Source organism: Solanum stenotomum, chromosome 12 (genome assembly GCF_019186545.1).
Source record: "Solanum stenotomum isolate F172 chromosome 12, ASM1918654v1, whole genome shotgun sequence".
NCBI classification, from domain to species: domain Eukaryota; kingdom Viridiplantae; phylum Streptophyta; class Magnoliopsida; order Solanales; family Solanaceae; genus Solanum; species Solanum stenotomum.
This window is the reverse complement of record NC_064293.1, coordinates 46,960,617-46,983,118: the sequence shown is the minus strand read 5'-3', so window position 1 is coordinate 46,983,118 and position 22,502 is coordinate 46,960,617. Positions and strand designations below refer to the sequence as shown.

At 32.7% G+C, this 22,502-nt stretch overlaps 3 protein-coding genes across 3 annotated transcripts; 2 read left to right on the top strand and 1 right to left on the bottom strand.

Annotated features, from left to right (window-relative positions):
* The first annotated feature begins 150 nt into the window (after positions 1–150).
* Positions 151–3,114, top strand: LOC125849250 (uncharacterized). The gene is made up of 8 exons (XM_049529298.1): positions 151–237; positions 1,034–1,181; positions 1,266–1,385; positions 1,486–1,529; positions 1,616–1,741; positions 2,068–2,152; positions 2,548–2,604; positions 2,700–3,114. The coding sequence occupies exons 2-8, from the start codon at positions 1,050–1,052 to the stop codon at positions 2,784–2,786; spliced, it is 651 nt and encodes a 216-aa protein (XP_049385255.1). The 5' UTR covers positions 151–237; positions 1,034–1,049; the 3' UTR covers positions 2,787–3,114.
* Positions 3,115–3,325: 211 nt separating this feature from the next.
* On the bottom strand, positions 3,326–7,788 carry LOC125848769 (E3 ubiquitin-protein ligase At3g02290-like). The gene is made up of 4 exons (XM_049528696.1): positions 7,564–7,788; positions 6,410–6,836; positions 6,007–6,116; positions 3,326–3,656 (listed from the first exon to the last, which is right to left on the bottom strand). Exons 1-4 carry the CDS (start codon positions 7,678–7,680, stop codon positions 3,630–3,632), a joined length of 681 nt encoding a protein of 226 aa, XP_049384653.1. The 5' UTR covers positions 7,681–7,788; the 3' UTR covers positions 3,326–3,629.
* Positions 7,789–16,714: 8,926 nt separating this feature from the next.
* LOC125847706 (vegetative cell wall protein gp1) lies at positions 16,715–18,565 on the top strand. The gene is made up of 2 exons (XM_049527374.1): positions 16,715–17,269; positions 17,367–18,565. The coding sequence occupies exons 1-2, from the start codon at positions 17,080–17,082 to the stop codon at positions 18,311–18,313; spliced, it is 1,137 nt and encodes a 378-aa protein (XP_049383331.1). The 5' UTR covers positions 16,715–17,079; the 3' UTR covers positions 18,314–18,565.
* The last annotated feature ends 3,937 nt before the right edge of the window (positions 18,566–22,502 follow it).

Here is a 22,502-nt window from a genome sequence, read left to right as displayed (position 1 = left end):
TGATCAAAAAGTCCCAATCCCGTCCAAGTACATAGCGTAGATTTTAAGTTTCCTAAGTCCATTTTCACATCACAACTCCTACTTTTTTTTATCGTTTTTTCTTTAAAAAAAAAAAAAAAAAAAACTATTTAAGATTTAAGAAGAATAAGAAGAGGCAAATTCTGGTTACGGCCCAAAAGAGTCTTTCCTAATTTATTTGCTTTCATTGAATCTCCGAAAATTCCTAATTTCTCCGAGGTAACACTTTTCGTTTTAATGGGGGTTTAAATTTGCTAATTTCTCACTAGTTTATGCGTTAAATAATGGGGTTTCGATCATTATCAAGATTTAATTTAGTTTTCCTTTGATGAATTTGTTCCCAATATATGTTTTTTTTAAGTGAAATACTCAGGAAAACTGAAGCTTTGATGATATGTTCTTCATGTTCTGTTTGACCTTTTTAATTAGTTTCTTGAAATATTGTTTTTAGAAGTCAACATTTTTCTTGGGGATAGGAATTGGGGTTCTTGAGATTTTCATCTTTGATCAAAGATATTGAGATAGAATCAACTTAAATTTCAGCTTAGGGATAAAGCCAATTCTTGAATTAAGATACAGTGGTATCAAAATGAATGTACCTACTAGGTAGAGGTTCGAGTTGAAAACAATGGGTGCAGTCACCTAAAGGCTATATCGACCATGATTTGGGAACTGCTACTATTAGAAAATCAGAATCTATTGAATGATTTACTATACATAAATTTTAAGAGGGTTAATACCTATGGATGTGATTTCTTATCTTGAACTTGACAATGCTGATTCATGTGATCACGAACTGCATTATCGTCCAACTTTTTAGGTGGGAACCTAAACTCAGATGGGGAAGATATAGCTTCCTCTTTCTCTATCTTAGTGTGTGTGGGCCAGGAAAACTGAAGTGAAAAACAATCTAACTGATGGGATCTGTACTTTATTCTAGTAAAATATTTATTTTGTTTAACAGAAGAATGGTATGAGGCCAGTTAAGATGATGTTTCTGAATGTGTGTAATCAGGTTCCTGCATCGATTAATGGCCACCAACAGTGGAAAGAAGTTTATCCGAATTGATATCAGTTCGGATACTGTGTGCCCCTGGTGCTTTGTGGGGAAAAAGAACCTTGATAAAGCTATAGCGTTAACCAGTGATCAGTATGATTTTGAGGTGCCATTTGCTTCTGTTATCTGTGGTTCCTTTATACTGCCTGTTCCTCTATCTTCACTGGAAAAATCTTTTTTTTTTTTGTAGATTAAGTGGCATCCGTTTCTTCTCAACCCTTCTGCACCTAAAGAAGGGATTAACAAGAAAGATTACTACAGAAATAAGTTTGGATCTCGCTCTGAACAAATGATGTCAAGAATGTCAGAGGTTCATAATTTCTTCTTTTCTCTGGTTGCCCAAACAATGTGTCTTGAAAAGTTGCCTCCAGTGTGAATCACCTTATTTCAACCTTTTCAAAATCATGCAGGTTTTTAAGGGCCTTGGGCTGGAATACAACATGTCAGGACTTACGTAAGTCTCTGGCGGTTTGCCAAACATAAGAAAGCTGTAAAGTGCAAAAGACTTGTGTTATAACATAGTTTGTTTTCGGTATGCAGGGGAAGTAGTCTGGACAGCCACAGGCTACTATATTTTGCAGGACAACAGGGGCTTGACAAGCAAAATAATCTTGCTGAGGAGCTTTTTCTTGGCTATTTCACACAGGGAAGGTATATAGGTGACAGGTTAGTGCCTTTTTTCCTGACAGATTGAGATTAGTTGCATTAGCATACTAATGCTACACAGTAACAACATTCAATTTTCTTTTCCTTTTTCCTTTATATTGGATCTTTCTCCTGACTTTTGAAAATGATTCACGAGCAGAGATTTTAAAGCTTCTTCCTTGTATAAATATTGATCATTACAGTGATGCATCACTTGTCAATAGCCATATTTCCTTTTTTTTAATGTTTTATGACCATAGGCAGATGTTGTACATAATAAATACAGCGACATAGTATAGAAGATGTCATATAGTTTAAAGTGACAGCATTTGACTCTCAACTTGTAGGGAATTTCTTATCGAAGCTGCAAGAAAGGTCGGTATAGAAGGAGCAGCTGACTTCCTTGAAGATCCCAACAATGGGCTAAAGGAGGTATGTTTTCCCAGCTTTTATCTAATAGTCAACTGGAGAGTCTGTCTTCTATTTTTCTTGCTCATTTCCTTTCTCTCAGAACATTCGCTGAGGGGGGAGGTGTAGGTAGTATCTGATGGAAAACTGCTAAAGACACGATCAATTATGTAGAACTTTTGCTAGACAGAAGTAAAGCAGCCTAGCTCAATGATATCTATATTTGGCATTATGACTAATCTTTTGTCCTGCTCCATGATGGACCTAGTCATTCATATCACATGTTACCTAATTTTCAATACCTCATGTTCACTAATCACTACTACTCCCCCATCCCCCAGTGGGTTGGCTCAGCAGTTGGATAGATCACCATTTTATAAATATGTTAAGTAAATTTTGTTGGTTTTGGTTATGTGAAGGTGAATGAAGAGCTTCAGCAACACTCATCCAATGTATCAGGCGTCCCACATTTTGTGGTATGTATGTAAACATATTTTAGCACATTGTTCCATAAGCACTTTCGATATGTTAATCCACGAATAAGAAATTACTAAGCATTTACATTTGGCAGTTAAATGGCAAGTACCAGTTGAGCGGTGGCCAACCTCCAGAGAGCTTCATCCAAGCTTTTCAAGCTGCTTCAAATGTCACAGCATAGTTCGTCTCCAACTTCATTGCAGAGTCTTTCTACCTCTGTGAAGTTGTAGCCCACTGGATAGATACCGGTGACTCTTTCTTAAAGTGGGATGAAATATTCTATTAGTATTATATAGGCATGCTTGTACTCCAGTTTAAGTAAATATTGTGGATGATTTACCAATGGATGTGAAAAGATGACATGATAATAAAATCCACCTAGAATATTGACAGTATGTGCTCGTGGCGACTTAATTGTACTGCAGTAATTACTTCTGTTTTATTTTCCATTGAAAGTTGAGAGATTTATGTGACATAATTGAAATGATATTTGCATCGTATATTTTTTTCCTTCCAAATTCATAGTACATTATATTGCATCAGTTATTTGAATCTTTATTTTTGCATGATACAACATTATATTTGTGCAATAATCATTCGAAAATAGACTTGAATAAAAGCATTTCAGGAAATTACCCCCAATGACGTTGGAACAGATATAAAGTAGTATCAGATCAATGTATAATACTATAGTGATTTTGGCAGACAAATGTGCCAACATTCAAATTGTGAAAGTAGGAACAATGTGCTATACACTGGGAGAAATCATTCATCAAATCAAAACAAGATTACATAAAGTGCTTTGAAACTGTTTTCTGTTGCATCAAATGATCAATATGAACTCGAAAGTTCCAAACAGAAAGTTGCATTGAACAAAAATTTCATTTTTACTGATGTATGGTCACACATTTAGCTGGACAGATATTCACAATGACTTTACATTGATTAGCTTTTCTGGTTTATTAGTTGTTGCCCTTATCTCCTGCTGGTTTCATCCACGACTAGAGCTTTTTAAGAGTAAAGATCATGGCGACTCGTTGAATAGCATCACCTACAAAGCAAAGAGGTCATTAAATAAGAAAAAAAGAAATACTATGCATCATTTACTATAATGTACTACATATGTATGAATGTAAAAGAAATTACTCAACAGCACTTTGAAATGGTCTAAATCCACACTGATAAAGAAGTGAGGTTCTTAGAGAGACTGAACAACTTTTCATGCTCTCAAATATTCTGCTCCTCACCATAATCATCCCCCCATTAATTTACTAGATGTTTTCTGAGTTGAAGCAAACAATAAACAGAAATCAGAGGGAAAATGTCATATCCACCCGATTATACAGATTCTTGAATAGATTTTGTTTCTCAGCCTTCCCTTTTGTGTTTTCTGATCTATTTTCTCTTTCTATGGAAGATTTGCAAGTGCTCTTCTTACAAGTACCGACAACAGCTTTCTTCTCCTCCTTTGTCCCCATTGTTAGTTATCCATCAGGCTGAAGACCAATATATGCTACAGAACAGAATCAACAATGTGCAGCAACCTTTGTTTTAAATACTGCCAGAGTCGTATTTTAACATCTTTAATAACAGTAATACAGTTCAAAACTTCCAACCCATCGTAACTCAACCCCATCATAAAAGCTCCCCAAGAACACGGTCAAATGTATGTCAATCTGAACAGAGATTTATGGATGAGCAGAGAACAGGCTTGTGAGACAAAGTACAGATTTGCTCAGGCCCAGCCTAACCCCTGGTCTGAACCACAGGCATCAGTAAAGAGTTTGATTTGGAAAGAATCTGCTAATAAATGATCTAGGTAGGCCATAGCATGGCCCCGACTAGTTGGACTCAATTTCTTAGAGGGAAAATATTTCGGCACAAACCAAGCATGGACTAATTTTTCTAGCCAAGAATAGACCTGAATGGACAGACCAATTAGGCCAGTGTCCACTCTTCTTCATTACAGTCATTTTACTTGCACACCATAAGACAAGCTGGCACCTCTTACCCACAACCTAGACAGTGGGTGGAATAATCCAAAAACCATTATGAACACTTTCAGATATCTATTTGATACCATCTAGGACATCTTTTCTTTATAACCGAGAAATCCCCGAGTGGTGCATGATTTGATACTCGGTGGATAATAGACGACCTCTTATACATAGGACTTCTTATATATCTAACACCCTCCTGCACCTTGGTACACAGTGGATAGAAGATTGGACTTTCTGGTAAAGAACAACTTACCAAATGTTAACCCTATAAAAAAATAATCTAACCATCTCTCCTAAAACTAATAATTTACACTTTGCACCTTACTGTCATATAGGATGAGTATTTATTGTGTTGTGTGCCTCATATTCAACATATCCTTAAGTCCTCGATATAACCTTCTCTTAGTTTATTCTCTCACGTGGTAACCATGGCCCTATAATCTGGGTAGAAACTCAAGTAGGACAGTTCCGTTTGTAAAGGTTTTTCATCGAGTGTAGGCAATCTTACACTGCCTAGCTGCCAATGTCATTTCTTCTTTCTAGCAACCGTTTGGCGTCACCATGCTGATAGCATCAGGACTCTTTTCAGAGACCGTTCTAGCGGAGTTACGCCTCTTATCTCTGACCATTCTGACGACATCACATTCGTTTCCTGCTACCTCTTGATGGCACTATGCCTCCTTCCACCCATCTCTTCAATAGTGTTATCTCTTCCTATCTATTGCTTAGATGATCTTGTGCTTCTTTCTCGTGCTCGTTCTGGAGTATGCGACCCCTCCTCCACGAGTTATTCATGTCTCACTTCTTACTTATAAGTGATAATAACTATAAGGAAAATGAAGCCCACTAGTTTCGCTACTTTCTTTCAATTATCAACAGCAGAGCAATTTAAACTGTTATCATACACATTATTGTAATTTTGTCAAATTTATTAATGCAACTATTGAGAGGTTTTCTGCAGCTTGTGAAGGCACAGTATATCGTTAATCACATCAGTTCATACTGCTATGGAAAAATAAAGAAGTGAATTATTTGCCTCAGAATGTCTGGGAATTGCTTCTAGTACAGTACTCCCTCTATCCCAATTTATGTGGCACTGTTTGACTTAGCACAAAGTTTAAGAAAAGAAAGAAGACTTTTTGAAATTTGTTGTCTAAAACAAACGTTAGACATTTGTGGGCTTATAAATCATTTCATTGAGGGAAAAAGGAGAATTTTAAAGTTAAGTTAATTCTAATTATAGAAAGGTGACATGCTTGTTGGGACAAACTAAACAGGAAAAGGGTGTCACATAAATTGGGACAGAGGGAATAGCATACAAAGGGAAAGCTCAACTTCAACACCTAGTCATAAAAGAATATTTATTGAGTATGCATATAATATAAAGAACATCACAGTTACCTTGCCGCATACTGGACAGTTGTCACTTCTCTCCATCCACTCATATATGCAACCCAAGTGGAAGTGGTGAGAGCATTTTGTCATTATTTTTGGGTTTTCTTCAGTATATTCTGGAAAAGAGAGTATCATCAAGATCAGAAAATTAATAGTCAAGCTATTCCTGAATTTTGGTAAACACTGAACTAAAATATAAAACAGAAACCAAATTATTTTAGAAGATAAATAAATTACAGGAGCTATTAGTGTATTTCCTACTGCATGCTGGAAATAGTATTGTCTACCCTATGATACTAGAGGGAAATATGAAAATGCTCTCACGGTTACTTTAGCAGATGGAGTACATAAATTACTCTGTAATGAAGTGCAACAAGATGGATCACAAAACACCTAAAGCATGACCTACCTTCAAGACATGTAGGGCAGACATCTTCATCTTCTGAAGAATAACAAATTTGAGTAAATTCAGTAGTTGTTTTAGCTGTTGAGTGTTTCAATGACTTGGAATTATATTCTTTTGATCCTTCTTCACATACAGACTCCTTCCATTTATTACCCGTACCCAAAGATTCAGAATCATCATCAATATCACTTCTTCGTAGTGGTTCAGTTTCCTCATGCGAGTGACTTGAGCCTTTCTCCCTTCTTGAGACTAGCCCATCGCGTTGCAAGCGGAAGTATCTTGGATCGGCATCGTAAGGAAGTGGTCTTGGAGGAGAGCGGTACATATCAGATAGTGAGTTATCAAGGGATGCTGAGGAACTCAAAGATGTTGTACCTTGAGTGGATGAAGCAATGGCATGTTGTTCTCCTCTATGAAACAATGATGCATACTGCACAAGAAAACATGGAGTGCTCTAAATTCTATGGCAAATGAAGGAGAGCAATTACATTTGGTACTTGCCAAAAGAGAATGAAGAAAGTCTTGATGATGATTATTTCTCTAAGGTAATGTGCTTACATATATAGATAATAGCTACTGAAATGATGTTGCAGTATTTAATTCTTTATGGCACATGCATGAACTTTTGATGAACAGTAGCAGAGAAATCATAAAGTTGTCTTATTGCCAGTGAAGTTCTTGCTATGCCATGGAGGAGTCTCACGTACAAGGCTTCCCAGAGTTATGTATTTTCTGCTTAACCATAATTGTTGGCTATCGTTTCCCTTAGGTTTTGGGACAAGCCGACACAAAGCTAACTAACTTTAGCTAAAAATTCAGTGCAGTTCTGTTTCACTAGAAATGAAAGAGATGAGCCTAAGTCTCTCTACTCAAGACACCTAAATGAGAGATTTTGATAGTAGACTGACACCTTATGCGATCAGATATCAAAATGTTGCTAAAAATTGACTAATTATGTGCTCGAGTAGCAGCAACGATGACAAGTTCAATTTGAACCACTCTTAATTAGATCAGTACACATACAGTTTGACTATTCAAAGAAAAGTTAAAAGTGAAATCAGTTATGATTTGGATGTACTGAAGGGTAATTGCAATGGGGTGAAATACAAGTAGCGGAGAAAAGAAGATTGTACAACACAATAGTAGAAAAAGCATACCATGTGCAAGAAGTTTTGAACAAAACATCGAAGGCATATGCAGTTCCTATATATTGAGCTGTTTGGATTGGCAAAATCTTCACATTCATCTCGCAAGCAGCAACAAACTGCACCCATGATGCTGTCTTCAATCAAATGTCCGAACTCAAAAACCTTCCAAGGCTATCATTGGCAATCCTCAATTCTTGTGATTGGATGGTTATGGATGCAAAACTTGTCACAGTAAGAACTACGGAAAATGCAATTGGGCACCCTCTCTCTTCAGGACACTCTGAATGAGTTGATGCCCTTCATGATCAAGACCTTAATAAATTCTTTTTAAAATTGCTGTGTGTCACCTGTACAAGTAAAGAACAACTATGATATAAGGATTGATAGATAAATACATGGATGGTCTACCTCAAATAACACATAATTCTTGCAAAATTGCACCTTCCGAAGAATGAAATGAATAAGCTTACAGATTAAATTCCATATATGAGCAAGCAAAAATCAGATTAAATTCAATAAAAAAAAAAGCTTTTTTGGGATAATCCAGCTGCCTAACACCCAACAAACCAAACAGTAAGCAGGAACCAAAATAGACACTATAATTTCCATGGAATTACATAAAAGAATCTTTCTTAATTCTTAATCTTAAACTCCACTCGTGTGAACTTAAATCTTAAATTGTTATTGTCATCTTAATTTCTTTAAAAAGAAGCAAAGGAAACTCGCATACAACAGTGTTCAAAGACACAGCTAAACCGAAAAGAAGAAGAATATCAACAAAAGAACATCACAGTGATCAAGAATTCTAGTTTTAAAAAAAATCAAGAAATTGCATTTCCGATCCCAAAAAAAAAAAGAACTTTACTGTGAAAATCTCTGCATCAACCGATTCAGATGATACCCATTTCAGTTCATAAGAATTTACAATCGATTAAAGCTCCAATCAGTGGAAGATAGATAAAAGAGAGTGTATTCTAACACTGATAAAAAATCAAGAAAAGTACCTGAAAATAGCGGAGATTGTGGGGATAATAGAGAGAGAAAGATAAAAATAGATGGATGATTCTATTCTTTGGAAGACATAATCCTAGATTTCAGATTTCAGAGGTCAAAGGATTTTTTATTTTTTTTATTGTTTCTATCTACACACTGAACAATGTTCTTGCTTTTCTTTCTTTTTTTTCGCCAATAAAAGTTGCCCCAAAATCAATATGCCACAAAATAAAGCATAATCAATGCCAAAATAGTAGTAGTACTCGATAATACTGTCACTGTAATAAAATATACTTTTTTCGATTTAATTTGTTTGTATTGTTTTTGTTTTAAATTTATTTTTAAGAAAAATACATTTCCTTTTTTATAATCTTTTAATTTAATTTTTTCATATTACATGTTTATCAACACAAGATATAAAAGATATTTGATAATAACTATAATATATTCAGTGAAATCTCGATCTCACGATATTTAGTACATTCTACCATTCTATATATTTTTTGGTACCATAGTAGTTGTCCACCCTACTATAAATATTTATTCTAAAGGAAAAAATCTTTTGGCCAGAAAATATGGCCAGAATGGTAAAATAACATATTTCACTCTATGTTATTTTACCTTTTTAACTTTAATACATTTTAATAAAAAAATTAGTTTATTTTAAAATAAAAAGGATATTATAGACTTTTTAAATTTCGGGCCAAATTTTTTGGTTATTTACTAAATCAAAATAAAATTAATTTACCGCTATATTTTTCAAAAGTCTAAACAAATTTATAAGCTCTTCTTTTTTAAAAGAGTCAAAAGAGTGGATAAAGGGTAAATAAATGAAATTATCCATCTAAGGGCATGATATGCCCTAAAACTTTGTCATTTGGAGGTGATATGCCCTCGTTATGAAAGTCGTCCATAAATATCTTATTGTTATATAAACAGCTCACATATATCCCTACCGTTATAAAATGAGCTCATATATACCCTTTATTTAACGGAAGTGGAAAAAAAATTAAATTTATATTTTTGACTTATAATTTTTTAAAAAATCTTGCATGGGTATATATGATCCTTCTCGCAAAGTTCAAGGTATATTTTAATTTTTTTTTGATAGATAAATTATTTTTTGACGTCTTTGATTATCATTATTTGAGTTTCTTATTCTTATTTTATTTTTTTTCTTTCATTCCTTAGTGTAAAGAAAAAAAATTTAAACTAATTTTTGTGGCTATATTATAATTTTAAACTATTTTTTTAGACTATATTGTTATTTAGTTTTTGTATTTGAAAAAAAAAATTGGGTCATCTATAATAAATTTTACAAGAAAATTAGTGAAATATAAATAAATTTGACCATCAAAATAATAAATTTAAATTAGTCATTGAAACAAATAAAAGCAAAAAAAATATATGTGTGAGGAGGATTAAATATACCCATATGAGAATTTTTTTTAAAAAAATAATTAAAAATTTAAATTAATTTTTTCACTTCCGTTAGAAGAAAAGGATATATGTGAGTCACTTGTATAACAATAGGAGTATATATGAGTCACTTTTATAACGAGAATATATCAACTCTATGACAAAATTGAGGGATATATCATACTTTTTTTTCATAAGAAATATGTAAAGAAAGGAATAGATATATAATAATTGATTAATATAAATGGAGAGAGTATCTTTAATTGAAAATACATGATTAAAATAAAAAAAATTGTTTTATAAAATTCTATACCGAATAAAAATATGACACTAAAAATAAAATGGGCGGAGTAATTATTTAATAGTACACCAATCTAGACTATACTTAAAGACAAATAGAGTAATGCTGGTTTACTAGCAGAAATCAAATATTATAATATTTGTGATATGACTTTATTGTATTGTTTATAATCGTCCACTAATATTTTAAAGAGAATAAAAGTTGGTTTAAAATTGAGATTAAACTACTGTTAGCAGTACTTTGTTGTAGGTAACGACATTTAAAGTAAAGATGAGGTCATTATCATTATCATTATTCATTAGTATTAAGCTTCTACCGCAATTGCCGACACTTTATGCACTCAATTATTCTCTGTTTAGTTGATGGTTGGGATAATAATTTATCATTTCTTTCATGAATTCATTTATTTGTCACTAACTTTTACTCAAGTCCTAAGAGAATATATAAAAAGAGAAAAGATTATTTAAAAAGTGTTATAAATATAAAAATTAAAAAATTTGAAGTATTTAAAAATTATATACTATTTTGATAGTTTATACATTCTTGAACTAATACATTAAATCATTAATGATCAAACTTAAATTGCATCCTTAAATTCTTTCCATAAAAAAACATCTTTAATATATCCCAAAATTGAAAGTTTATCAATTCTCGTGTTAAAGATTTAGAGGTATACTCAATAGTTAGGACTTTTTTCTTCTTAATATTTAAACGTGTTTTATTTTTATTTAAAAAATAATAAATATTTCCAAATAAAAGATTAAACTGGTCTAATATTATATTAATAAAAAAAATTGAATTTTTTATATAAATTAATGGTGCTGATGACTAACGATGGTGATTATATGTGAATTTGGGATAATATTGACTAATGATGACAGTTGGTAATATATAATATTACTATGAATGATAATTATTGATTATAATTAGGGGATGTAATAATGATTGGTGATGATCAATGATGAAGACAATTGATTTTGGAGATTGACGATAGCAATGGTTAAGGTTGGACTGAGGATGATGATTGTAAAAAGGTAGGTGTTGGTGATTGTTTTTGGTGGTAATTGTGGATGAAATGGTGGTTGTGGGTTGTGAGTTGTTGCTGAAAGTAGATGGAGTAGTGGTGGAATTCTTAAATAGACATATTAATGATATTAAGTAGGCGTTTGGCCATGTGATACCATATCACGATATGATATCGTGAGATGGAATCAGCGTTTGGACATGCGATTTTACGCTGATTCCATCTCATGATTCCATATCATGAGAGGTGATACCATATTCTCCAAAAATCATGTCATGATTTGAGATATTTTAATACAATAATTGATCCACGAGTTTATATTTTGTTAAAACAACCCCACATTTATATCTACTAACCATTTGTTTCATATGTAAATAAAATTTATAATCACATCATTACTTTTTAAAATTTATTATTCTCACTGACATAAAATTTATTATTCACACCAACATATAGTCACTTTAACTCACACCTCACGATTGTGAAACTTTTCAACATTCACTTGAAACAATTAACCAGCATGCTAAAATAGTTGCCGAGGCAATTAGCAAGATGGCACCAACATTTATACAACCAAAAAATATGACTGGTGTACATTCCAAAATTCGACATAATACTCGATTTTGGCCTTGGTTTAAGGTAAAATTTCAATCACATTAATAAATTTATTTTATTGCCTTAATAAGTGAACATTTATATTTTATGTGTAAGTTATTAGTATTTAGTTACATATTTTCTATCAACTTTGTTTAAAGAGATAATATTTATTTTATGACTTTGCATTATATTGTCTAGGAAACACTATTTTTATTACTCTTACAAACATTATTTTTATGAAGTGCATTCTATAATGCTTCCAATTTATTTTATGTTCACTAAACTAATATTGATGTATTTTTTATTTGATAGGATTGTGTTGGTGCAATTGATGGAATATATAGAAGGGAAGGTTCCTAAAGAGGTGCAACAAACATATCGTAATCGCAAAGGAAGAACATCACAAAATGTCTTATGTGCTTGTGATTTTGATATGCAATTTACCTTTGTTGCTGCTGGTTGGGAAGGTACTGCACATGATAGTAAAGTACTTGAGAATGCACTTGTTGAACCAATGTTACAATTTTCATTTCCGCCACATGGTAACTTTAAATTACATCCTTAGAATAAATATTATTTATTTACACAAAGCTGTCTCATTTACGTCATATATGCTTTTAGTAATTCTTTATAAAATATTTTTTGGTAGATAAATATTATGTTGTTGATGCTGGTTTTCGAAACACAAAAGGATTTTTATCTCCATACAAAGGACTACGCAAGTTCAACGTGAGGAAATTGTCTGTACTATGTGGGAGGATTATATTAAAGACTAGTACACTACAATTTATGTTCAATTTTTTTTATTAAATTAAAGTTAGATGAAACAATTACTTAAGTGGAGAACAAATAACTTTGTAATAATTTATTATGCGATGTTATAATTTTTTGTTTATTTGATAAGATTGAATAAACAATTGGGGCTATTTTAATAGTTTTACAACTTATGGGATTTTTATGTTTATGAGAAAATATACAACACAAAAATTTCATATCGCATGTCCAAACAAACCTTCAATTTCATCTCATGATTCCATATCATGATATCATATCGCATGGCCAAACGGGCCCTAAGACTTTGTCATAGATCATAGTCATTCACCCCACTAATTGATATAAAATAAGAAAAACAAGCATACTTAATGATTAACATTCGGATCTTGAAAATAAATAGACTTAATGACTGAGATTTGAATAATTAAAATTAAAATATTCATTAAGCGCAAATAAATGAGCCCTAAATATCTAACGATTTCACTGAAAGGGCTTACTGTAACTTCCCATCTACCTCTTGTATATAGGGAACCTCTGTAGTCCGTAATAACAATTTTAATCTCAGAAAGTCACTTAATTATATCTTATAATAAAAAATATATAAAATAGCTTATTTATATCATCTATTAAAAGTTAGGCATTATAAAAAAAAAATCATTCATGCATTTTTTTTATTTATTTACAGAAACTGTATCCAAATTCCCAAAACCACTTATGCGACGTGGCCTCTATCCAAGTCACCAAATTAAATTGGCACAATTCATTAAAATCAAAACCAAAACCCAAACCCATATATAAAACCCAACCCGGCAATACTTTTGGGACAAAACTTCTGTAACGCCATAGTTGCATACAAAACAAAAGGGAATGGGTAAGTGTGTGAGTCAGAAAATGGTAGTTGGGTCGGGTTTTATATTAATGGGTTTCAGTTTTAGTTTTTATTTTAATTAATTGAGTCAATTTAATGAACCTTTTCTATAAGCTTATACGAACTCAAATTTTAATGGACAACGAGTTTTTCAGCACTTAGTGAACAAATCTCCTAATGGGTGCTTGTGTTCAGGGAAGTCAAGGGTTCAATTCTTGCTAATAATAACTGTTTACCCATTTTTTATTTTCTATTTTCTTCTTTCTCTTTCAATATAAATTCACATGTTTTTCTCTTTTTATTTTCTTTGTAAACTTAACTTTTAGTCTTAATATCTTTTACGTTTTATGAATTTCTCGTGAGATGACAAAATTAGAAAATCAAGTCCAATTACTTTTCTTGAGAAATTTTGGCTATCTGGTTAAAAAAACCTTCAAGCTAAAAAAAAAAATCTTCAAAAACTGAAAATTTATTTTTATTTTTATGGTAGTATTAATCTTTTTTTTTTCTCAATACTATTTTAAATATCGCGTTTAAATAATTGTGCACTTATATTTTATATTAAAAGAAGTGAACACCCACAAGCCGAAAATCCTGCATAGGCCACTGAATTTGATGACAGTTCCATCATCATCAAAGAATAGGGGAACCCGCCAAACAGGGGCGTAGCTAGAGCAATCCAGGGTGTTCAATTGGACACCCTTCGTCGGAAAATTATATCGTATATCTATGTCAAATTTTACATTTAAAGGAAATATATATTTAAAGTTGGACATCCTTTAATGATTATTCTCGAGTCAAGCGAGATTGAACACCACTTCAATGATTATTTGTAAAGGCTGACCATTTAACATTTGTATGTCAGGTAATTTTTGCTTTTATATCTTTACCTTCGCTTAGTCCTTTCATTTTTTCTATTTATCATTAGAAGTTGGCTTTTATACTTTTACCGCCCCTTAGTCCTTTTATCCTTTCTATTTATCATTAGAAGTTGGGCAGGTGGCGTACCTCACCATTGAGCTATATTGAGAAGTTATCGAATAACATTCTTGATCACTAATTCCATGTACAGAAACATATATAAGCATCTTAATTATTTTGCACCTCAAGCTAGTAAGTTTGAAGTTGATTTTGAAATGATTAAACTTAAAAAGAAAAAAGAAAAAAAAAAGGCAATCATTAGCAGTGTCCTAAATATACTGCCATTTGTAGGCCAGTTCCGCAATACGGAGAAATGAAAAGAAAGGGAATTTTCTGCTATTAATGGAAGGTCAAGTTAAACTTCCTCAGCGTGATTTGTTTAACCAATATGTGCTTTCAGTTTAGTTTTCTTGTAGAGTTTCTAAGGCTACTTGGTACGCAACTTTGATGTTCATAAGTAAACACCGAATCAATCAAACTGCAAACATTAAGTTCCCGTGGTCATGAATTTTATGGTTGAAACTTGAAAATCTGAGTTGTTGAATTTGTGGTTTTTACAATTTAAACTTGCGTTTGAACAGGCATTTCACTTGGAAAAAACATTTAAAGTTTTGTAAGTGGAAGGCCCAATAACCCAAAAACTGGTTGAAAATATATGAAGATAAATTTCATGGTCAAACAGATATTTGAAGTGTTGTCAAAAAAAACAAAAACAAATATTTGAAGATAAATTTTCAAAATCTATAGTCAAATGCCTAGCTAAATACTTACTCACACATGGTGCATAATTACACGAAACAAAGAAATTTAATTATGATTTAAAATATAAAGAAATAAACCTATAAAGAAACCAAAAAGATTCAACATTTACCATATATAAATATACATAAAACATAATTTTGACGGTATATATACAATTGCCCTTTCCCCTTTCCCCTTTCCTATTTTGTTTCTGTTTTTATTTCCTAAAGTAGACCAATTACGTGTTGGATCGGGTTCCTCTTTGGGCCTGGTTTTCATGTAATATGGTCTGTTCAATAAAAAAGGCTTGCCCATCCTTTAATTTAAAAAAAAAAAAAAGACTGTATATATACAATATAAGTTTTTAACTAAAAGAGGATCGATGAATCATTTGAGATATCCTAGCTCAACCCATGATTAAATGACAAATTTATCAATAAAAGATATTTTTTTATTAATTTGATGTAAATACTTAATCCACCAAGACATACTACACCAAAGGACACCCTTAACAATATGTTGTTTGGGTTGTCTCAATTTGACCATGCACGTTGAATGCTGCTGGGTTATTATTATCTACTAATATAAATAATAACTAGTTGTACGCTAATTGAGAGCTTGGGATATGCATGGAGTGAAATGTGAGCTCATAGAAATCATCATCAGAAAAAATAAATGCAAGTAATAGTTAACTAGGACTCTTATATAACTTATAAACTTAATCCGAGAAGATTAGGATTTAAAAAACTAGTGATGATTCGTATTACCTGGTGCAAATTCCAAATTGGAATTGATTTGATAGGATTAGAGGCGTCTATTTTTTTTCCTTCCTAAATACGGCTTCTGGTCAGAAACCAAATAGGGACAAATAGTATAACCCAATACCCATTCTGACAAAATGATTGACGACCCCAATTTTCTTCTAACAATCCGTGAAGAGAGAGAAAGATCACGTGGGACAAATACATCATTTTCAGCTCCAAGTATATCATAAACAGAATAATATGTCACTGTCATCAAAATTATTGAAAATTACTTTGAAACGTCAAAAATCTATAGAAAACAGTTTTTCTACCTTCAAAATAGACTGCATAAACGAGTGAAGATTGTTTAGTTGTAAAGCACATTTCAAAGTCATGTCAGCATGTAAGTGAGGAACAAATGTTAATCATATGAAGATGGAGGATAATAAAAGATTCATGACTGAAGAATGAGATTTCTTGAAATTCCATTGACAGTTAAAAAGCAGAGATAATTTCCTAACTGTAAAAATCAAAATAGGCATGACCAACCTAAAAGTGTGGATAAGCAAAAACTTGGTACATTATCATACACATGCATGACCTCCCTCTTGTTCCTATTTTTTTGCAAGTTCACAAGGGATCAAATTTTTTGTGGCTGCTATAGAGGTCTCGTGAATCAACTGGGACCCCAACTGTCTGTCCATGGTATTTTTCATTCCTTACCAACTAATAAACAAAACCCACTATGTTGAAAAGAGAAAAGATACAGACAAGCAAGTAAGCATTATACCTTTATAATTAATACTGTTTCTGCTTATCTGTCCCAAAAACTTTCTCGTTTTCTTGTCCCTGTCTGACCGTAGTAAAGAAATGAGTGAAGTTACTGTTGCAGATAGCAGTTCACTGGTCTCTGCATGAATGACATAAAGAGGGCTTGCGGCCACTCTCCTTATAAATTAATGTCCCAGAGTTCTGAATATCATGTCTCAGCTTCCCACTAAACTAGAAGAATTCCAGAATATACTTTAGACTTTCTAACCATAGAAAGCCAAGCAAATGACTGAAATTCTTCTCTATTTTACAAACTGAGAATTCATATGGTAGTTTCTGATCTAGAAAACTGAACTTAACAGGAGTCTAAAACATGATGAATATCAGAATATCTTGGGTTTGGATTGTAGTCCTCTTTCTTGGTTTCACATTCCATAACCTTTCGACTTCACAGGCAAAGAGTACTAGGCATAGGCATCACTCAACAGCAGTTGTTGAGGGAACTGTTTTCTGTGATACCTGCTTCCAGCAGCAATTCTCAGGGGCCAGTCACTTCATTTCAGGTTCATCATTCTTGTCAAAATCTTTAACTATATCATCTTTCTTGGGTTTCCGTTGAGCTTTCAGTTCATTAATGTGCATTTAAATCTCTGTGTTTAGGTGCTACTGTCGCAGTAGAATGTGCAGACTCAGTCAGAAGATCAAGTTTTTACAAGGAGGTGAAAACCAATGAGCATGGGAAATTCAGTGTAGACCTTCCTATTTCTGTAAGCAAACATGTCAAGAAAATCAAGGGATGTTCTGTGAAGCTGATTAAGAGCAGCGAGCCATATTGTGCTGTGGCGTCGACAGCAACTTCATCTTCTCTTCATCTCAAATCGAGAAAACAAGGGACTCACATCTTCTCTGCTGGTTTCTTCACTTTCAAACCTCTCAACCAGCCAGATCTCTGTAGCCAAAAGCCAAGCATCCAAAATTCAAAAAAGAAACTAACAGATCCTCAAAAGTCTGCTATTTCAAATCCCAATGATCCTACATTTTACCCACCAATTCAAGATCCACCAGCGCCGGGTACTTTACTTCCACCTCTTCCTAGGCTACCTCCTTTACCATTGCTCCCTCCTTTGCCAGATCTTCCAGGACTTCCAATATCACCAGTGCCTAAAGACTCTAGAAAATACTACTCTCAATCAGAAGCTGCAGCTAAGCCAAATTTTTTCAATCCAATAGGAGGAGGACTTCCCTTGCCTCCGAATCCACTTCTTCCACCACCTTCAATCCTTCCTCCAAACCCATTTCTACCTCCACCTTCCATTATTCCTCCTATCATCCCCTCTCCTCCTCCTTCCATATTTCCTCCCTTATTCCCTTCTCCTCCACCTTCAATAATTCCTCCAATAATCCCTTCACCTCCACGTTCTCCACCTTCATTATTCCCTCCGTTTATCCCACCACTCATACCTGGTTTAACTCCATCTCCCCCACCACCGCCCCCTTCACTCTTCCCACCTCTCCCTCCACTCTTCCCACCGATCATACCTGGTTTTCCTGGTGTTCCTCCAGCTTCCACTTCTTCATCTCTGCAAAATAAAAACCCCTCTCCTTAGTCAAAAATACAGTTACACAAACACCTGCCATATAGCTTGGCAACTTCTTTTTCCTTATGCCTCTGTACTTCTCCAATAAACCTACTCCACTTTGTTTAACTCCCTTCTTTGTTTCTTGATTTCTGTTTACCTTGGTAATTTTTATCCTCTGTTTCATCTTGTTTCGTTATGTTTTGTTAGACATATTAGATAGGAAATCAAGTGATTGTATGATATGTAAGCTACTTCAATAAAAGCTAAACTTATCGGTGACTGTGTATATAGAAGATAATGGCTATTGCTAGTACATATTTAACCTTTAGTGTTAAAGAAAAATGGTAGACCTGGCTGGTATTACATATGTCAGGAACCAAATACCTGAATATAGTTTCTGAACTTCTGCTCAACAGAAGAGCTGAATTGAACTAATTCTTCAATGAACAAGTACTGGAAACTTTATGCTTACAATAAATGTAGCTTGGTGGACAAATCTGAGAGTTGTTACTAGTATGCTAATACTAATAGTACTGAAACTAGTTTTATTTTATAAATCCTATACCCTAAATCCCTATACAAAACACTTATCCAGAAAGAACCTATCCATTATTTGAATGGTAATTTCCTACAAGGAAGAGCAGCACATGTTCCAGTTAACATCAATAACAATATTGATCAAAAATAGCTTCTTTTTTACCTGGGAACTATTAGATCACTTTTCATTATTTACATAGTTATTGGAAGTTTGAGAAACTAAAGAAGTCCTATTACTGGCTCTCCATTAAAGCAAAAGATGAACTATCAGTATGTTGTAAGAGAATGTTTGACAAGGTGATGACTAATAAGTATGATGGTCAAGCTCCCTTAGTTAAGAAATAATTATCAGCTATGAAAATAAAATCCATCTTGACAGGAAAAAGCACAAGCATTTAGTGAAGAGTAATCCAAAACCCGAAATCATCACTTTTATTCATCTGTACTGATGAAGCAATATTAATAAACCAAAACCATGAAACTCGTGACTTTATGGAAAATTATGCTCGCTTATCATCATAATTCACACATTCTTAAAATTATGAAAAACTGACTGATTGTATTTCACTATTTGAATTCATTGTAGCAGTTGAATTGCTTTTCACTTTAGGGTCAATTTAATCTAATGTGTTTGTGTTAATAAGGAAAAACTATCTCATTACCCATAATCCCATATTCCATTGATTCCCTGAACTTTACCAAGACATGGACGTGAACTAACATCTTACTCGGTCATGAATACCTTACTAACTACATGTGTGATCTGATGAATAAAACAATGTGAAGAACGAGGAATCAAAAAATTGTGTGCCAGGCTAAGCCACAAGTATATACAACAAATAATAAAGCAGTAAGATATATTGCTGAGAAGTAAGCATGTGTGTTAGGTTCAGAACAAATTTCTCCACTGATGTTAATGCAACATCATTATGTAAGCCTGGAAGAAGTGAATCATTTGATCAAAACTTACAATAACCATCACCAACTTCTTCCCCTCATTTTTCTTCCCTTCCCATCTTTCTTCCCTACAAATAATCAAGAAAAGAATTATTACTCTTTGGCCAACAACATTAGAATATCTTCTATAACTTATAGTTCAAAAGCACTGTCATCATATACCCGTAGCTAGAGTTTTCCAGAAACTAGACTTCCCACAATTCCACAGATATTTGAGAAAAGTGTAATAATCACAAACCTTTTTTATCCATCAAAACATCAATTTCTCTATTTGTAGCAATCAGAAGAAAAAAGATCCACCATGAAATAGAACTCTAGCTTGCTAAGACAAATGGCCCCTCACAGAGACTTGAAGTGTAAATCATAATTAACACCTTTATTCAATTCTTTGAGATGCAGTGAATTCAATATCAACAAGAAACCAAACTTCAGTTAAGATTCAATTATTTCTGAAGTAGAAATACAATTTACACTATTGAGGTGGAGCACATAAGTGATTTAGAGTAGAAATATCAATTGGGAAGATAAGAGCCAGAGCTTCCAATCCAAACCGGCAGGAAAGCTATTCGGATCTCACCGGAAAATCTAACATCCCTAGAGAATTTTCTTCTGAGCCTTAGCAGATATGATTGTATGTTCTCGTGCCATGATGTATAGCAAAAAGAAATAGGAATAAACAGAGAGGAAATTTATTAGAAATTAGCTCACTTAAAGCATTAAAAATAAGCCTAACGAGCAACAAATTGGGACATCAAACTGAAATTAAGCAACCACTACGTATATAAACACAGAGCAAATAAAAATTCCAGAAGAAACACCGGTTACTGACCCAAGAGCTGCTCAGTGCTTTCAGATTCATGTGAACCCTACATGCCTCAAACCAGAACTGCCGTGGTAGCCGGAAAAAATCAAAGACACGAGTTAGGTTTAACACTGGCGGTGGAGGCGGCGGCCGTCAATGGTGGCACTGAATGGAACAGTGGGCGATGATGGAAGTGAAGAGATTTGGATGCTTGTGATTTATTTATTTTTTCATGAAGGCGAAATGGTGTGTAGAAGGCGGGCGGAGAAGAGAATTTGAAAAGATAAAAGAAATTGGAGGGAAGTTAAAAGGGAAAAGAGTAAAAAATGTCCTTAATCTACTAAAAATGGTTTAAAAATGTCCTCCTTTCATTTATTGGTTTAAAAATATCCTTAACATTTTCTTTAGGCTCAAAAATACCCTTTAGTTAACAGAAATCTGATGTGGAATTTAACAATTATTTTTAAATTTTTTAAGGAGTTTAAAATAAGTGGCCCGCATAATTTTCTTTTTATAAATCTTACACTCAAAGCCATTTTTGATAAATCTATCCAAATTTTCGTATCTTTTATTTTATATCTCCCGTTATTTGCTTATTCCTTTCACATAGAGATTTAAACTTTTGTTTGCTCATCATCTCTACTGAATCACTTTTGAAAAGGATTAAAGATAGATTTTTTTATAAAATTAGGATTAGTTCAAACTTCATACATTTGAGCTTATATCATCGTAGAAAAATATTTTAATTGCTTGTTTTCATCTTGTTTAATCCGTATGTTTGATTTTTTAAATAACAAGATTTTACAAACAGACTGAGTTTTGGATTGGAAGTTTTCTTTCTTAAAGAAAGAAAGAAGAGGATGAAAAACAGAGAAAAAAAATTAAATTGACAGTGAAACGGGTTTGGGCTGGGTGGGGGGTTTATTTTATTTGATAAAAAAAATTAGATGGACCAATGAAATTTGGCCACTTGTTCAGTTAAATTTCACATCAAATTTCTATTAATTAAAAGGCATTTTTGAGCCCAAAAAAACGTTAAGGGAATTTTTAAACCAATAGGTGGAAGGATGACATTTTTGAACCATTTCTAATGGGTTAGGGACATTTTTGAGCCTTTTCCGAAGTTAAAATAAATGAAATTGGCTTTCATTTTACCGGACAATTCCTTTCACTGAAAATGTGTACTTAATTGTGAGTTCAATTTGCGAGTAATACTTGAATTTAAAAAATTAATTAATTATATTTACACGTGTTGTAAAAAAAATCACTTTATTTTAAATTATTAAAGTTTGATTTGTGTTTGGTTATATATTTTTGCTTAACATATTTGATTGTGTGAATTTATTTTTCCTTAAAACACATGAGATATAATATATACCTATTTTTAAATTTAGATTAATTTATATGAAACATACAATCAAATCTACTCTAAAAAGTTAAACTCACTTTGTTCAAATTTACTTGTCATATTTTGACTTCGCACATTTATTAAGAAAATAATAATCGATATAATGAGTTTATCATTTTATTCCTACTAATTGAGAGGTCCCGAACATATTTACTCATTATTCCTTCTATCCCATATTAGATGGGCATTTTTCTATTTTACACAGTAATTAAGAAATCATTAATAGATTAATCAATTCTACTATTTTGCGCTTTGTTCATATTAATCCTCTTGGAAAAACAAAAATCTTGGGTCTTCAAGTATTGTTTAAACTTCCAAATGTCATATTAATTGTAAGAGTAAAATGGAGAAATTTAATTAATTATATCGTGATTTAGTAAGTGATCAAGTAATGTGGGATAAATATTTTAATAAGATGTTCATCTAATATGGGATGGAGGGAGTACATTTTTCAAAGATATTAACTCAATGTTTATTAATTGATATTATAATAAAAAAGATTGTCCTTTCTT

Bases quoted from the DNA above. Each gene is read 5' to 3' on its own strand.
- LOC125849250 (XM_049529298.1), top strand. From the start codon at position 1,050: ATGGCCACCAACAGTGGAAAGAAGTTTATCCGAATTGATATCAGTTCG. The intron at 1,530-1,615 runs GTAAGTCTCTGG...TTCGGTATGCAG, and splicing joins TACAACATGTCAGGACTTAC to GGGAAGTAGTCTGGACAGCC. The intron at 2,605-2,699 runs GTATGTATGTAA...TACATTTGGCAG, and splicing joins CAGGCGTCCCACATTTTGTG to TTAAATGGCAAGTACCAGTT.
- LOC125847706 (XM_049527374.1), top strand. From the start codon at position 17,080: ATGATGAATATCAGAATATCTTGGGTTTGGATTGTAGTCCTCTTTCTT. The intron at 17,270-17,366 runs GTTCATCATTCT...CTCTGTGTTTAG, and splicing joins GGCCAGTCACTTCATTTCAG to GTGCTACTGTCGCAGTAGAA.
- LOC125848769 (XM_049528696.1), bottom strand. From the start codon at position 7,680: ATGGGTGCAGTTTGTTGCTGCTTGCGAGATGAATGTGAAGATTTTGCC. The intron at 6,837-7,563 runs GTATGCTTTTTC...TTTCTTGTGCAG, and splicing joins TTCAAAACTTCTTGCACATG to TATGCATCATTGTTTCATAG. The intron at 3,657-6,006 runs GTAACTGTGATG...TTTGCTTTGTAG, and splicing joins ACTGTCCAGTATGCGGCAAG to GTGATGCTATTCAACGAGTC.